Source organism: Mirounga angustirostris, unplaced genomic scaffold (genome assembly GCF_029215605.1).
Source record: "Mirounga angustirostris isolate CCGP_5_RB_7025 unplaced genomic scaffold, mMirAng1.0.hap1 SCAF_2, whole genome shotgun sequence".
NCBI classification, from domain to species: Eukaryota; Metazoa; Chordata; class Mammalia; order Carnivora; family Phocidae; genus Mirounga; species Mirounga angustirostris.
The window spans coordinates 126,732,613-126,751,146 of record NW_026991710.1 but is presented as its reverse complement, the minus strand read 5'-3'; the positions used below and the strand labels follow the sequence as shown (position 1 = coordinate 126,751,146).

The 18,534-nt window shown below is 34.5% G+C and overlaps 1 protein-coding gene across 6 annotated transcripts in view; it reads left to right on the top strand.

Moving 5' to 3' along the window:
- LRBA (LPS responsive beige-like anchor protein) overlaps window positions 1–18,534 on the top strand; it is an 841,444-nt gene that overhangs the window by 260,821 nt on the left and 562,089 nt on the right. For all 6 annotated transcript variants that reach the window (XM_064585149.1, XM_064585150.1, XM_064585152.1 and 3 more), the window contains 8 exons: window positions 2,395–3,447; window positions 4,384–4,562; window positions 5,598–5,751; window positions 6,367–6,547; window positions 10,166–10,293; window positions 10,813–10,920; window positions 14,754–14,913; window positions 17,878–18,325. In XM_064585149.1, coding sequence (XP_064441219.1) covers window positions 2,395–3,447; window positions 4,384–4,562; window positions 5,598–5,751; window positions 6,367–6,547; window positions 10,166–10,293; window positions 10,813–10,920; window positions 14,754–14,913; window positions 17,878–18,325 — 2,411 coding nt within the window. The remainder of the gene's footprint in view (window positions 1–2,394; window positions 3,448–4,383; window positions 4,563–5,597; window positions 5,752–6,366; window positions 6,548–10,165; window positions 10,294–10,812; window positions 10,921–14,753; window positions 14,914–17,877; window positions 18,326–18,534) is intronic.

Below are 18,534 nucleotides of genomic sequence, written 5' to 3'. Positions count from 1 at the left end.
ACTATATAGGTAGTAGAACTGTTAAAAAAAAACAACAGGTAGGAAACAATAGAAATGTCAAAATAGTGATTTCCTCTTGATGGGGATGGGGAGGTTGAGGATGGGCACATAGAGGAATTGTGAGGTAGTAAATTGTATATATTCATGTTTTGATATATTTTAATATTTTATGATGAAATTTTAAAAATTCTTAATTTGAATAAAATCAAAGCAAATGATTATTGAAAACTAAACGTATACACTGTTGTTGAAATAAAGGATCTGTTTTCAAAATCACTGTGAGGTTGGTAGTATGAAACTTGCCTGCCTTAGACAATAATAATTGTCATATCATTGTAGAAATGATCTTCCTAAAGTCAGTTTTCCAAATAGACTAAATGATACTTTAAGAAATAAGATGTCTTCCTCTTACTCAGAATTTTCTGATGGCTCTCTCACACTCAGAATAAAATTCAAAGTCTTTAATACAGTCTATAATTCTCTATAACCATGATCTAGCCAATGCCTACCTGTGTGGCCGTACCATCTACAGTTCTCTTTCAAACATACCAAGCTCATTTTGGCAACGAGGGACTTTGCATTTGTTTTTCCTCCTGCCTGAAACTCTTTTCCTTTTGATATTCATGTAACTTGTTCTCTCACTTTATTTTTATCTCTGTTCAATGTAATAAATATCCTTAGAGACCTTCCCTAGTTACTCCAAACATACGCTCCCACCTAACCTGTCATCTTCAGTTATTCTCTTTTTTTCCCCTTAAGCTCTTACTGTTACTTGACATTATTTTATATTTTTGTATGTTTTTGTTGTCAGTTTCTTTCATTAGAATATAAGTTTCATGAAAGCAGGGACATTGTGTTTTTCATCACAGTGCCTGGCATGCTTTGGATGTTCAGTACATTTTTCTGAATAAATAAGGAGGAATTGGTCATTTAAAATAACTTAGTTCAGGGAACTTGGCTTCCTCAGTTTGTAGAGCATGAGACTTTTAGTCTCAGGGTCATGAGTTCAATCCCCATGTTGGGTGTAGAACCTACTTAAAAACAACAACAACAACAACAACAACAACAAACAACTTAGTTCAAGAAAATATTTGCTTTCTGGTTATGAAAGAAATTGACATTTTATTAATGTTTACTGTGCTATTTTACTCTTTAGTGTGGAATATATGCATTTCATTTTGAAATATTAAAAAAAGTTTCCCAGATATTTACAATTAGGAAAATGTTTATTTCCTAAACATTTCTATTTTGAGCTGTATCCCATTATGATATCATCATACTGTATATGTCCCGAGTAAAGGCTAGTAAATTGCTATAGAAAAAAATGTGTGCATAACACATTATTTATACATTTGTTTGCCTTTTACCCATGTGTATATATGCCTATGATTCAAAAAGGCCTATGGATCTTTGTGTACAAAAAAATCATCTTTTGTTGTCATTTACTACCATTCTCCCATACTAGGGCTCAATAAAGGTTTGTTGACTAAAGGTTCAATTTACTGTATATATTATAATAGTGTAGATTACAGGAACAAACAGTTGTAGCATTGGTAAACTTAATTATACCTATACTTTCTGCATGTATTACACTTCTTTTTGAGGGGTGTTTCCTATTATAACACCAGTGGAAATCACATAATGGTGGGTATAATAATCTTTGATAAGAAAATTATCAAGGAAAATGGGTATAAGGCTAACCATGATATGGGGATGTTCACAGTGCCAGTTACATAGTAGTCACTCACATGGAAGTGGAATGGATGGATGCATGGATGACCTGGAACTTTCAGGTTATTTTGACCAATGTAGACTTTGAAAATTGTGGTTGACCTTTGGGGAAGGGTTGGATTCTTTTTTCATTGCTGAAAGAATTTGTATTAGCTTAGTAAGAAAATGTTTTACTAACTTAATAAATATATGGAGAGCTGCTGTAATAGTGGACATAATTAATTTTTTTTTTTTTTTTTTGCTCTGTTGAGGATAAATTATGGGGAGATGGGTTTTCATTGCAGTTGCAACAGTGTATTATTTAGTGCACAAAGCCCTTCACAATGATAAGTATATATTTAGATCGTGGTACAAGTTATAGAGGTCAGTAAAGTAGTGTATTCTTTTCATACACATGTTTAAGAATAGACTAAGGATGTTCTTATTGTGGTTTAATGCTGTGCTACCTATCAGCATCAAGTCTGGCTATCATTTTTTTTTTATTATTATTTTGTTTTTTGTGATTGACTTTTTATTTTATAAGATAAGGATATTCGAGGAAGATTATTGCATTTTATAAAACATTTGAAAAATTGTTAAATATTTTTATTTTATGTTCTGTGTGCTCTTTTCTTTCTTTTTTTTTTTTTGCATATTTTGACTGATTTTATGTTTTTCATCTAGGTCACTTTTGAAATACACAAAGAAAATCTTGCCAATATGTTCAGAGAACACCAGGGAAAAGTTGATGAAGAAATAGGGCAATGTTCAAATCCAGCTGAAGCAGTCTCTGCCATTAGCCGGGATGTTAATGTTTCAGTAACATCCCAGCAATCAGATATGAAGGCTTGTCCTCTGTCTCCTCATAGCACCAGAAATAGTGATGAAAAGTCAACTGTTGAGAAGACAATTTCAATAGACTCTGCTTCCAATGTTGAACTGCAAACTCCTAACCCATCTAATGAAGAAAGGAAAACTGGTCAAGAAAGTCAGGAGTTACTAGATGAAGTCCCTTTAGAAGAAACATTGATAAATGAAACAATTAATACAGGTGATTTAGAAGTATCCTCTGATATGATAGAAGGTGAGACTGTTTTCTCTAGTTCTTTTAAAACGAGTGTCACAGGTATAATGACTGTTAGTGAAGTAACTGCTTCTATAAGTTCTCCTTCAGAAGAGGATGCCTCAGAGGTGCCAGAGTTATTGGATAAGTCTATGGTAGAGGAAGATGATGATGATTATGTAGAACTGAAGGTAGAAAGTGGTTCTACTGAGGAAGCCAGTCTACCCACAGAGCTCCGAGAAGATAGTTTGTCTCCAGTTGCATCTGAAGCCAGTGGAAGACGGGACATGCTTAGTAATGACAACAAATTAATCTTTCAAGAGCAAGAAGCTGTAAGTAACAAGCAAACTGACAGTGAAACTCAAGATTCCAAGGATTCTGGAATCTTGACTATGACAGCATCAGGGTCTTCGGCTACCTCACCAGATACTGCTGTTTCCCAGACACCTGCACAGTCAGACATTGGTGAGATGCTAGAGGAAGGGAAGAAAGCAGCTAACTTGGTGAGGGAAACCAAATTAATTGGTGATTCTCCCGTCTTTGAGTCTCCTACTACTTCTGAGCAGAGGATTGCTAAATTGGATGTTTCCAGTGTTGCTACAGATACTGAGAGATTGGAATTGAAGGCCAATACAAACATGGAGGCATCTCAACCCCATCAACCTGTGCCTGAGGTGATTATATTTACTGTCTTAGTGCAAGGGTATACACTTACATTTTATTTTATTTTGGAGTTGGTTCATACCCTATTTGCAATTATATAAATACAATGAATGTAAAGATTACATTTGTTATCTTTAGCACAAGATTTTAGTGTGAGTTCATTAAAGGCAGCTTTTATTATTATTTTCACCACAGCATCACCAAAAGTTACTACTTTCAAGTTTTAGGATTATAATAATTCTAGTTTATAAAACAAATACTGGAAATACTTGCCTTTGCCCTTTATTTGATAACCCAGTCATAGTTAGTACATTAATTCTCCAGCAAAATCTAGGGCTATCTTCCTGCAGAACCACCTGCTGGTGTATAATTTTATATATAAAGTATGTAGTTTAAAATTCCTTCCATGAGGAAACAGACCACGAGGTCTGTTTGCTTTGTAAGAGGGGAGGAGCCTTTCTGAGATCTAAAGGTACTTCTTTCTCTTTTACTAGTGTCTCAGAGTGATTCAGGAGACCGTGGTTGATTGCATATTGTCATTTCCCACTCCGTTCAACCAACCATTTTGTTGGTTCTTAATTCTGTTACCTTTATGTTTGTTTTTAATTCTAACCAATTTATAATCCAGACACTGCCTTTTTTCATACTAATATTCAAATCTAAGAATCTTGATTCTTTTAAAAAATGCTGCATTTGCTGGTGGTAATACTAACATGGTTGCAAGCTAATTACTGTTGAATTATGGTAATTTAGCATTTTTGATAACTTTGCTTTAAATGTGTTAAAGTTTTAATGTTATTACTCATTGATAATTTTTCTCTAATTTGGTTCCTTAGTATCTGAAAATATGATTATTTGTTAGATGAATTGCATTGAAGCTATTATATTATTAATGCCTTTTTTGAAGTTGAATTTATTTTACTACTCTTTTAAATTTTCTGTATTAGATGTCAAGGTGGCAGGAGGAACCAGGTCAAGGAATAGCACCAGATGGAGTTACTGGACAAAGGAGGGATTCCAGATCCGCTATGTTTCGTATTCCTGAGTTCAAATGGTCTCAAATGCATCAGCGTTTGCTCACTGATCTGTTATTTTCAATAGAAACAGATATACAGATGTGGAGAAGGTTTGTCCATATGTTTGTTATAGAAGATGTGTATAAAGTTTAGTCTTTGTTTTTTTTGTTTGTTTTTTGGTTTTTGGTTTTTTTTAGAGAGGGAGAGAGAGAATCTTAGGCAGACTTCATGCCCAGTGTGGAACCCAACGTGGGACTTGATCTCACAACCCTGAGGTCATGACCTGAGCCCAAATCAAGAGTCAGCTGCTTAACTGACTAAGCCACCCAGGGACCCTGGTCTTTGTTTTTAAAGAAGTTTATATAGTTAACATTTTGCAATTAATTTCAGACATTTGGTTAAAAAGTAGAATGTAAATTATTTCTTTGGTATAGTTTATTGAATTTACATTTTTTTCCTCCATTATAAAAATGAGCTACCCTGTCTGAATTATAAAAACTTTAAAATCAGAAATTTTTCTTTTAAAAAATTTGCTGCAGATTTCCTGGAGCATATTTTATAACATATATTTCACCTGAAGATTGATCTGCTAAAGCGGTTTATTACTAGGAGTACTAAAAAAAAAATTGGACTTTAAATATAACATCCAGTTCTCCAATGTAGTTTTAGAATAAAACCTCTGTATATTTCAGATTATTATGTGATTTATGATTTAAAATGCATCGCTGGCTTATTGTTATTTTTGTATACTACACTTACACTGTTTAAAAACATTTTATGGGATTATCTAAGAAAATGTTAATAGAAAATTCATTTTTAATAGCACATTGAACACCATTTACTTCTTAATTTTTGCTACATGACTTCTCAGTTTTGTTCCCAGTTAAGGATAATTCAACTTTTGGTATACAAGATGAATAGTGCTGTATGTTTCAGCACTGAAAAGGGGCATGGATAGTATCTCCTGAGATGGAATGGTCTACATCTTCTGAGGAAGTACATCCCCAACATGTCTGCTATATCATTATCATTACCTCAGCTTTCAAGATGAAGTGAAAGCACCTTCTTATCCTCCCTCCCCTCAAGTGGGCAAACTGATTTCTTTTCTTTAGCTTTATCAGTAATCATCATTTATCTTTGGACAGCCATTCAACAAAGACAGTTATGGACTTCGTGAATAGCAGTGATAATGTCATCTTTGTACACAACACAATTCATCTCATCTCTCAAGTGATGGACAATATGGTCATGGCTTGTGGGGGTATACTGCCATTGCTTTCAGCGGCTACATCAGCTACAGTAAGGACTTAACTTCTATATAAAATTGGTGTGAAAACATGATTGTTATGAATCTTTGTTGATTAAAAGTTGAATATGGTGGTTACTATGTATCATAGGTGTTATAAGCCAAAAGCAACTGGATCTTCTACAGTTACCTGAAAGGACCTTAGAATCTGTTCCAGGAATGAAAGGACTAAAAAACTATGTTGATTTCTTAGGGATGAGTCAGCTAGCAAATAGGATTAATGGTGGTTCACCTGTACATTCCCATTGCCTTCTTTTTATTTATTTATTTTTTAAAGATTTTTTAAATTTATTTGAGAGAGAGAGACGACATGAGAGGGGGGAGGGTCAGAGGGAGAAGAAGACTCCCTGCTGAGCAGGGAGCCCGATGCAGGACTTGATCCCGGGACTTCAGGATCATGACCTGAGCTAAAGGCAGACGCTTAACCAACTGAGCCACCCAGGCGCCCCTCCTTTGCCTTCTTTTTAGTTGAAAAAGGAAATCATTCTGTTGAACTAGATATCTGAAAGCCTGGCTTTTTATAAAACTTAGAAATTTGGGAAATGTATCTAAGAAAACTAGATGTTGATCAGAATATAGATGTAAATGTCAAATTTTGTTCCTTACAGCATGAGCTGGAGAATATTGAACCTACTCAAGGCCTTTCAATAGAAGCCTCTGTGACATTTTTGCAGAGGCTAATCAGCCTTGTGGATGTGCTTATATTTGCAAGTTCTCTTGGCTTTACTGAAATTGAAGCTGAAAAAAGTATGTCTTCTGGTGGAATTTTGCGACAGTGTCTCCGACTAGGTGAGATGTTAAAACCCATTAGTTAGGAATTTACTTGAACATTTTTCAGTAATCTTGACGTTTTAGATTGAAAATTATCTTTCACCTGTTAGTGGAAAAATGTGTGCTAGACAATTTGTCCTGTGTTTTTTTTTTAGCCTCCAAAGAGGGAAGATTATGTATGTACTATGCTATAGTAGTAGTTATAAAGTTGGCTAGAGGAAGGACATGTTTTGAAAAATTAAGTTGATTATGGTCACCACTACCATTCCTCCTCTGGTCTTTTTTTGCTCAAAAATAGTGCTTCTCAAATTTTAAGATGATTCATATACAAGAATCACTAGAGGATCTTGTTAAAATGCAGTTAGGTTATATAGGACTGAGGTGAGGTCTGTAACTGTCTAACAAATCCCAGGTGATGTTGAAACTGCTCTCTTACAAACACACTTGAGTGGCAAGGTTCTAAACTAGCATCATTCCAGTACAGCCTTTGTCAAAATAAACTGTGGTAATTTGTTGAAGCAGTTCCTGAAATTATTAAATCTCTGTTCTTCTCCTGGAGGCAGTTTTTGCTTAGGTAAAAGTTAAAATACATGAAAAGAATTTTTAGTGTCATCAGGGCTTCCTTTAGTGACACAGAAGAATTTTTCTCTATGCAGAAGATTTCTTGTTATCTAGTTGTAAATACTGAAACTTTGTTAAGGATTTGCTTATTAAATGGAGAAAAGCAGCTAGGGAGAAGGGGACGAAGAAATGCAAACAAAACCATTAGGAACCATGACCACATGAAGATAGATCAGAAATAAGGCATCTGTGGAAATATAACATTAAAAGTGGAAAATCTAATTAGTTAATGAAAGATTTTCCCGTTTTTAGCAGAAATATCTGTTACATGAACAGATAAACTTTTTTTTGGTGCAATGATTATTTTTACTCAAAATGCTATTCAAAGTACTTTTAAACTTAGGATGCTCTAAATAACTTGATGTAACAATTTTTAGAAGTTTGTTTTAAAATTTTAATTAAGAGATTCAAATGGTGAGTATAAAAAACTAAAAACTATCATTTATTGACTATTGTCATTTGTTACTGCAGATTTTCAGTGAGTCAGCAATTATTTTCTTTTACTCATGAAATATTTGAGATCAGAACTTACTCAAAATCCAAAAGCTATAATTGGTAAAGTTAGAATTTGAATATAGTTTAACTTGTGTTCCTGTTCTTTGTTATAACATACTTCCTTAAATTTTCTGTTAGTAATAAATTTAAATATTTTGACTCGATTAATTTTGTATGTGCTATTTTTTAGACTTTGTCACTTTTTTTTTTTTAAAGATTTTATTTATTTATTTGAGAGAGAGAATGAGAGAGACCAAGCACATGAGAGGGGGGAGGGTCAGAGGGAGAAGCAGACTCTCTGCAGAGCAGGGAGCCCGATGCGGGACTCGATCCAGGGACTCCAGGGTCATGACCTGAGCCGAAGGCAGTCGCTTAACCAACTGAGCCACCCAGGCGCCCCTTTGTCACTTTTCTATAAAGAGTGTATTTCTGGAATTAAAAGTACAAGGCTGCACTATTAGTATTTCACTGTACTCAAGCATTAAATTCAGAAATTAGGGAAATACTCTATCTCCCTAATTTTCATGATTTAATCTACCCTAGCACCATGTCTTCTTATATATGCAAGTGAGATTCAGAAAATGACTTGTTCAAGATCTCTTTAATGGAGTATGGTAAGCTTGGTGAACAATCCAAGTATTTGATCCCTGGTCTCTCTTGTTCTTTCCTGAGGTTGGAGGTAAGAAGGCAGGATGGCAACAATAAGAGTAATTTGTACTACTGAGACTGATGAATATGGCATAGTTTTTAACTTTGTGATACCCAAACTTGATTTTATGCAACCTGGGACAAAAGTAGTGCAAAAGTTGTTTTTCTGGGCCTGATTTTAAATTTGACAGAGTTGTATTCCATATTCTCTCTTCCTCCTTCCCTCATTATACTCCTTCCTTTTCCCTAACTTTTGTTGTTCTCTTGCAACTTTCTGAATACTTTTCTGTCTCAGTTCTATGTCTGCTAGCCATATGACAGTCTGGTGGTACTTAGAGTCCACATAGAAGTTTGCTATTTTGTTCCTATTTTGCTCTCCTACTCTTGTTCAGTTCACATACTCTGAGTTCTACTGGTTTGATTGGGAATTAAGATGATTTACATGATATCAAGCAATTCACGATCACTTTTGCATTATCCAATTCATCATTTAAACCTCAAAATTAATTTCTAAATAACCTGAGTAATTGCCTGATTGGGGAGATGTATAGAGAGGTAATTGTTTTTTTGAACAGGTGATTCATTTAATTTACTACTTATTTTAAGTTGTTGTAAACGTTACAGCCAAATTCTGGAATTTACATAACTGTTTCAGTAGTTAGCAAACAATGCTATTAAACGCTGTAATAGTTCATAATTATATATAACATGAATGCTATAAGATTTCAGAGAAGATCACCGTTTTAAGAGTACAGTATTTGTGAAAGTGTTCAGTCAGTCAAAAACAACAAAAAAGGTTAATATCTGGTAGTAATTACAAAACATCAAATCTTGAACAAAGATTTGGGGATCCTTTGGCTTACAAATATACTGGTTTCTATCAGGGAAAATTATTATTTTGAGTATGGTTGACACACAATGTTACGTTAGTTTCAGGTACACAATGAGTTGAGAGGTTTGTACATCAGGCTGTATCCAGTTATATTGCTATTACAGTATCATTGACTGTATTCCTTATGTTCTGCTTTTTATTCCCTGACTTACTCATGCCGTAACTGGAGGCCTCTATCTCTCTCTCTCCCCTTCACCCATTTTGCCCACCTCCTACCACCCTCCCCTCTGGTACCCATCAGTTTGTTTCCTGTGTTTATAGGCCTGACTGTACTTGTTGTTTGTTTATTTATTTTTCTAGATTCTACTTATGAGTGGAACTATATGGTATTTGTCTTTCTCAGTCTGACTTACTTCATTTAGCATAATACTAGAGGGGTATTATAGCCTCTTTACTGTCCCCCACCTTTTAAATTGTTTTAATGAAAGCCAGTTAAATGTAGATGCTGTAAATATTTGCTATAAATGCTATACCCTCTATCAGTCTCTATTAATATCATGCTATAATGATAAATAATAAGGAAAACATGCAAGTTTTAAGTTTAACTATTTTACTTTGGTGAAGGTGATGGAAGGTTATTATCCTAGACTGGTTCATGGTAAGGTGATTTGCTTTCTGTTCCACCTTTCTTTCAGTTCTTTTCTTCCCTAACTTTTCCTTAATAAAAGATCGTTCTAGTTTAGCTTAGGTGTTATCTAAGAAACACTGGCCTGTTGATTAAGATTCCTGAAATGAAAAAAAAAAAAAAAGATTCCTGAAATGATTCTTTCTTAGCACTGGGCCCTAACAGAGTAGCTAACAAAGTTAGAAAACAAATGTTAGGTGATAAAGTCCAGGGACATTTTAGGAATTTGCTGAAGGTAATCTGTTTCAAATAAAAGCTTATGTAAATCGTATTATGTAGGTGATTTTTATCAGTTCCAAAATCTTAAATAAAATTTTCTTTTCTTGCCCAATCTTCTTCTTAAAATAAATTACAGTGTGTGCAGTGGCAGTAAGGAATTGTTTAGAGTGTCAACAGCATTCACAACTGAAAGCTAGAGGAGATGCAGCCAAAGGCCAGAAAACAATGCACAGCCTGATTCCCATGGGGAAATCTGCAGCAAAGGTAAGCATACAGGATAATTAATTAAATAAAGTGCCTCTTACTTTATGATTAAGATCTTAAATTTATTTGTTCATTTCAACATAAAGTTAAATCTGACAGAAGTTCTAAAGTAGTTATTTTAGTCTGTGGACATAACATTCAAATATTTGTGTTTAAATATATAGTAAAGATTTGCTTATACTTAATCTTGTCTGCTTTTCCAAATGTTTACTTTTCTTGTGTCTTTGATACCTTTTCCTTTGAATATGTCAATTTGTATTTCATGTACTTGGTAAGTTACATGCAGTTTGTGTTTTCTTTTATGGCTCCCTTCTGTAACCCCCACATCTATTGCAGTACCCCAAAAAAGAGGAGAGAAGGAAGTAGGAAAAATAAACTGGGAAACCAATGTTACAACTTTTTTTTTCCTGGTATTTGGAACACTGTGCTAATTTTTTAAAATGTCTACATAATGTGTGTGTGTGTGTGTGTGTGTGTGTATATATATATATATATATATTTTTTTTTTGTCTTAAATAGAGTCCAGTGGACATTGTAACTGGTGGTATATCTCCAGTAAGAGATTTTGACAAGCTCCTACAAGACATGGATATTAATCGGCTTAGGGCAGTTGTCTTCAGAGACATAGTAAGTTACAGTATTTCTTTCACATGCTCTTAGCTGATACTTCTTTCCTCCAAGGTCAAAGTATTGAGAGTGAGAACTCTTTGTGATATAAAGTAGTTGACTTGATATAAGAAGGGCTAGAACCAGTTCTTTTGACAGTGATTTTAGAATCTTAGAATATTGGAAAGTATTATTTATATAAATGGAGTTAATATATCAGAGTAATAATATTAAAAATATTATTACATATTAAGCACTGTAAGTGCTTCACGTGTCCTAAGTCCCAATATAAGTCCCCTTCATATGTCCCAACGACTTCTTGAGTTGTATGCTTTTGTAATTCCCATTTTATAAATGAGGAATCTGAGGCACAGAGAACTTGAATAATTTGTTCAAGCTAATGGAGCTAGTAAATGATAGGATTCCAACCCAGCAGTCTTAAACTCCAGAATCTATACTCTGAAAGTAATGAGATGTTCAGATTCTGAATGGCATATTATTTTTACTGAATATTGGATATTTTTCCCCTCAAAGGAACAGAATTACGATACAAAGGTACATGATGAAATGGTGTGTGTGGTGGTTTTAATTTTTAAAAAAATGTTTGTTTTAGTTGATTTTGATATAATGGCCCAGTTTCGCATACAAATTGTAAAATTGTATAAGAAAGTCTAAAGATGAAAATAAAAATTATTTGTAATCCTACTCATCAGCATTTGTAATATTATCATTAGTTAATATTTATTGAATACACTGCCTCTTAAGTACTGAATGTTCTGCAAGTTTTTTTATAAACTTTATAATTTCAATTTTTAATTTTCCCTCCTCTTTTTGTAGGGTTTTAGTCTTCTCTTGAGTTCTTGACTAAGTTTTATACACATATACAATTTGTTAATAGTAGTTAATAGTTATTAGCTATGGTTAATAGTTATTTATTTATTTTTAAAGGATTTTATTTCGTTGAGAGAAAGAGAGAGAGAGAGAGAAACAGCATGAGAGGGGAGAGGGTCAGAGGGAGAAGCGGGCTCCCAGCTGTGGGACTTGATTCCAGGACTCCGGGGTCATGACCTGAGCCCGAAGGTGGTCGCTTAACCAACTGAGCCACCCAGGTGCCCTGGTTAATAGTTACTGAATGCTTACTGTGTTTTAAGCATACAACTGGATGCTCATTTAATTCATGCAGTAATCCTATGAGAAAGAAGCATTAGGTTAAATAATCTGTTTAAGTTCACACAAGTAGTAAGAGGTGGAAGTGGGTTAAGGATCTATAGGGAATCTGGTTCTTGAAATTTTGATCTCAAGCATTAGGTATACTGCCTCCCTAGATCTCCATTTTTTTGCTTTTTGGTAGCTATATCATTCCTTTAAATAAGAAACCATTAATTTTGTTTTTTTTTTCAGAACCCACTGATTGTGGTTCATTTTGGGACCAAATACTACTGCTGCTTTCTCTCCCCCCCCTTTTTTTTCTTTGAATCCCTTGCCCTATAGCTTTGTTTTTCTCACAGTGATCTTTAAAAATCTATAATAGGTAATATAACTCTTTTGCTTTAAATATTCTCTAATGGCTTCCCATAGCACTTAAAATGAAATAAAAACTCCTCATCCTGGCTCTATATGATTTGGCTCTTTGGAACTTTATAACAAGTTTTTATATTATGCTATTTGGATAAAGAATTAGGTATCTCCTATGTTTAACATGTAATTTCTGAAAGTAATAAATTTTTTTTTGTAATTAAAAAAGTTTTATAATCACCTTGTAGGAGTTTTAGAAAAGAGAAAAGATAGTGTTTTCCAGACTATGTCCCAGAAGCTCTTTTAGCATAAGCAAACTTTGATGAAAAAGGAAACGACCTTAGATCGGCAATATAAAGAAATTACTACCCTGAGGTTAAGTGCTGAACTTTTTAATCACTCTAATCTGAGTTCATGTTTGCTTTTTCACTTACTTTATGTCTTTAGGTAAATTATTTCTCTAGTCCTTATCATGTTCAAATGGGTTAAAGAATGTGTTTGAAGTATAGTATAGTGCCTGATCCATTATAAGCATTCAGTAAGTGACAGCTACATTTGAAAACAAATTTATTTTGGGATTTAGGACTTAAACATATGGATCTATTGGATATTTCTTCTTGAACAGAAATCAAGCTTAGACTATAAATTTCATACTGTAATAAGTAAATATTGAACATATTAATGGGCTAAATAAGTATTTAGATAGGCATAAATGATTTATAATAGATTAAGAAGTTATGATCAAGGGGTGCCTAGGTGGCTTAGTCAGTTAAGCATCCAACTCTTGATTTCTGCTCAGGTCATGATCTCAGGGTCATGACATGGAGCCCTGCTATCATGCTCCACGACTGCAGAGTCTGCTTGTCCCTCTCCCTCTGCTCCTATCCCTGCTCATGCTCTTTCTCTCTTTCTCAAATAAATAAATAAAATCTTAAAAAAAAAAAAAGTTAAGATCAAGTAAATTATTTGCCTACGTTTTAAATGTTGCCATCATTAGGAACAGTTCTTATAATAGTGTCAGGATCCTGTGGCAGCAGAACACAGGAGTGTCTAGAGAAAAGGAATGGTTAATAAAAAAGGGAAAATGTACATTTATCTTTTCTATCAAGACTAATAAGATCTTGCATATGAGGGGCGCCTGGGTGGCTCAGTTGGTTAAGCGACTGCCTTTGGCTCAGGTCATGATCCTGGAGTCTCTGGATCGAGTCCCGCATCAGGCTCCCTGCTCCGTGGGGAGCCTGCTTCTGCCTCTGACCCTCCCCCCTCTCCTGTGCTCTCTCTCTCTCATTCTCTCTGTCTCAAATAAATAAATAAAATCTTTAAAAAAAAAAAGACTGTTACGTTCAATACATCTTAAAAAAAAAAAAAAAAGATCTTGCATATGAGCCTAAAGAGTACCATAGATTCTTGTCAGGTTATAAATATTTCTAATAGTTGTATCAAGTGGAAATGTTCAGGTAGAGCATGATATCTCATACTTTCCCAGAAATTGATTGTGTCAAACACATTTGATACTGGTTAACTTTTAGCTTCATTTGCACCATTGGTTGCCATTTATTTATCTGCTAGGCAGCAGTGTTCTTTGCTTTCCTTATCCTAAATTTATGTTACTCAAGGTATCTTTAGTTTTCAGAATTTGATGGACAAGTTTGAGTTTTTCCTTTAAATTATTTTGAAAAGTTATCAGAATAGTGATGTGTTCAGGGTCCCTTTGAAGATGGAGAATTTGACTAGATGAAGAGGTCATCAGTATACAGATATGTAGGTGATCTGTAGAGTTAAGATGAAGCCCTGGTCTCTTGTAGAGGTCAGTCTAGTTTGTCCTTTTCTTTCTGGCAGACACCATATTTTCAATCTTAGACACTTGGTTGTCTGTACTACTTAAAATACTCCTGAGAATTCCTTTGGGATCCTGTTCTGTATCTGATTACCTCACTTTTTTTTCCCTGAATATTTGTCTTTTAGGAAAATTGTTAATTGTGATTTTTTATGCATATTTTAATTCTTAGGATTAGAAGTAAAAATAACTATTCATATATAATGATAATTTCTTATTTGATTAATCTTATGAAGTATATTGGGCCATATGTCTTCAGACTGAGTTACTTAATTTTCAAAAACAAGTCAAATTCTCCTTCCATGTTTCACAAGAGTAAAACCTCTCATTTACAGGCATTTTTTTTCAAAAATCTTTGTCTAATCTGTGCTAAGGTGAATTTATTATTTTCTGCATATATTGAAAGATTTGTGGCCATGTTTTATATTTAAATGTCATATAAAATAAGATTGATACATCTTCTTTAGTAGTGGCATAATCAACTATTTTTATTTTTCCCCAGGAGGATAGCAAACAAGCTCAGTTTTTAGCCTTGGCAGTTGTGTACTTTATCTCTGTTCTTATGGTCTCAAAGTATAGAGACATTTTGGAACCCCAAAATGAAAGGCGTAACCAGTCATTTAAGGAAACTGGTAGTGAACTTGGAAATTTATCACTTCCTGGTAAGTTTCCATATCTTATTATCTGGCATTCAAAGTTCAAGTAAAACATTACCTAATAGTTAAAATACTGATTTTGGAATTTAAATCCATTTATGCATAAAGTGTGAGTGTACATTTTTTATTAACAACTAAATATTTCAGTTTAAGTACCATGTAGGTAGTTGCAATTGGGAGACGATATCTCTTCTTTAATTAAAATATAAGTGAGAAAATGTTATCCTTTGCAAATAAAGTGTTAAACATTTTTGTTGCTTTGGCATTTATTGTGAAGAATAAATCATCTTCTTTTATAAGAGACAGATTTGTTAACAAAAAACTGTAATACCTGGAGTGTTCTAGAAATAGCTGCAGGTTATAGAGATGTAGTTAGAGAAGCAGCTATTATAGTTGTAGCAGTAGCTACCACTCAGTGGAGGTGGTTTATTTATTTAATAAACATTCATTCAGTACCTCCTAGGTACTTGGTTATATTCATGAACAAAAGAGGGAAAAACTGTCTGCCCTTTTGGAGCTTGTATTCTAGTGAGAGGAGATAGAAAAGAACTGCAGGTAATAAGTAAATTGTATAGTATTTTAGAAGGTTGTAAGTACTAAGAAAAGATAAAATCGAATAGAGAAAAATATTAGGAATGACCAGGAGAAATGTAGTGTGGATTTTTACTCTAAGGAAAATGGAGAATTATTTGAGCGTTTTGAGACAGGAGTTACAATTGACTTGTTTTTAAAAGTAACAGTTGGGATTCTGTATGGAGAAAACACTCTAGAGAGCAAGGGAAAAACCAGGGTTTTTGTTATGTACTGCTGTGTAGCATCACCTCGAAGCTCAGTGGCTAAAACCATAACTGTTTTAATCTTGTTACCATGATTCCGTGAATTTGGTTTGGACAGGGCACAATGGGGATAATTCACCCCTGCTCTAAATGATGTTTGCTGGGGTCTGAAATGGCTTTTCTACTCACATGTCTACTGCCTAGCTAGGATTGCTCCAAGAGTTGAGGCTGCCTGACTTGAAGTAGCTCAGCTGGTGTTTATGTCTGGGGCCTTGACACTTGGTCTCAGCTGAAATTCCTTGGTGTTCCGTCATTAGTTTGGAGGCCCTCTGTCTTTCATGTAGTCTCTGTACATGTTCTCTCCAGTAAGGTAGCCAGCTTGCTTACAGAGGTGTTCAGGGATTCTGAAAAATGCACAAGCTGCCAGACCTTTGTAAAGATTGGGCACAGAACTGGCCCTCTGCCACATTCTGTTGGTTAAAGTAAGTGAGGCCTAGCCCACATTCAAAGGGGTGAATACCAGGAGGCACGGGCCAACAGGATTATTAATGTAACAGTCTAACACAACCAGTTGGAAGGATATTGCAATAATCCAGGAAAGAATGGATTTTGGGATGGACTAAGGTGGTAACTGGTAGCTATAGGGCTGGTAAGCAGTAGTCAGATTCCGGATATATTTTGATGGTAGAGAGAACAGGATTTAAAATACTAGTTGTGGATACGTGAAAGATGGAACATTATTAAGAATGACTATAAAGTGCAGTTGGTTAGACTGAAAAACATTTTCAGGGAAAGATAAATTCAGTTTTCAACATGTTGAGTTTGAGATATCTTTTAGACATAGATGTAGAGTAGGCACTTAAAAATAAGTCTGATTTTGTTGTTGTTGTTGATAGAGTAGTATTTTAAAAGTTTGAGAGTGAATGAGATCATTGAGGGAATAAATGTTGAAAGGGAAGGTAAGTGCTAAGTCCCTCCAACTAAAGAAATCAGGGAGAAAAAGAAGTGAAGGAAATTAAGAAGGAACAACCAGTGAGGTAATAGAGGAAAAACCAGAAGAGTATGATGTCCTATTAGCCAGGTGAAAAAGTATTACCAAGTTGGAGGGAATGATCTTTTGCTGCTGCTGTATCAAGTACTATTAGGACTGAGAACTGACCATTGGAGTTAGCAAGATGGAGGGTTTTGGTGACCATTGGATCTAGCAAGATGGAGCGTTTTTGTTGGAATGCAGTGAATGCTTGATTAGAGGGAATGAAAGTCAAACAGAAAGTAGGTGATGCTCCTTGTTGAACTAGATGTTAAAGATTATTGAAGTATTCTTGCGTATGGGAGGGATAACGTGTTTTTTTAGCAGGTAGAAACTGTTTGAGGTAGAAATCTTAGAATTACTGTCCCAAAAAATGGCAATGTATAAAGGCACAGAAGCCCAAAACATTGTCCCATGTTCAGCAGATTGCAAGTAATTTGGTGTTGTAAAGTATAAGAGTAGCAGGAGATAAAGTTGGAAATGAATAGTCATTTGATAAATAGTTGCTGACCACCTACTACTTGCCAGGCATTATTGTGAGCCCAGGCATTGTTATAGGTGCTGGACATGAAGTGTTAAAGAAGACATATTCCCTGCCTTGATTAAGTTTACATTATAGCCGACTTCTATTATTGAAGAGTCTTTATTTTATCCTAAGGATTTTGGATTTTTTCTTGTAGGCCAATCGCTTTCAACCTTGTGTTGCTTTCCATTGGTATGTTATATTCAGTTTGGTGGGTTTTTCTCAGATAGTTTGTTATCATTTATTATTTTTATTCTCATCATTTTATTAAAGCATCTATTTTGATTATAGGTATACTAACGCAGTATACTATATAGATTATGTAATTTATTTTTGCCTTTTAGAACATGCCATATATTTCATAATTTAAAACAGTAGATGGTAAGATGTGTTCAATAGGTGATGGGGATTAAGGAGTACACTTGTTGTGATGAGCACCGGGTTATGTGGGTGATGTATGGAAGTGTTGAATCACTACATTGTACACCTGAAACTAATATAACACTGTGTGTTAACTAGCTGAAATTAAAATAAAAACTTAAAAAAGTAAATAAAATAATAGATGGCTGTTAGGACTGAATGGACCCTTTAAAAATTGGTTCTAAGTTTTTTTTTGTTCTTTTCTTCTGTTTCTGGGTAAGATGTAGAAAATACACCATCAGCATTTAGTCCGTTAACACCAGCGTCAGTGGAAGAATCTGAAAGCACATCATCTACTCGAAGGAGGGACTCAGGCATTGGGGAAGAAACAGCTGCTGGCTTAGGAAACAGTGTGGATGTAGCTCCTCCTATTGTACCTCCAAGTGTCAGTGCAGGCCCAGATGCAATCAGTGAGGCACTGTGCACTCTTTCTTTAGAAGTCAATAAATCTCAGGAAACCAAAAATGTTGGAGGAAATGAGTTGGATAACAAGGCTGCACCATCAGTTCCAGTTTCAAAAAATGTCAATGTAAAGGACATTCTTCGAAGCTTGGTTAATATACCAGCAGATGGAGTCACAGTGGATCCTACCCTTCTGCCACCAGCCTGCCTTGGAGCTCTCAGTGATCTATCTGTTGAACAACCTGTGCAGTTCAGATCTTTTGATAGGTACTGTAAATAGTCTTTTGTTTTGGTCCGCTTATATTTATAAATTACAGATATTTAAAGGGTAAATAGGAATTTAATTTAACTCTTAAATTTTGTGGCTTCAACATTAGAAACGGATGTTTTGATCTAGTTTATAAAAATTAAAAGGATATTTTTGTTGTATAAAAGGTTTGTAGGTAGGCAACAAGGTATTAAAATTTTTATTTTTC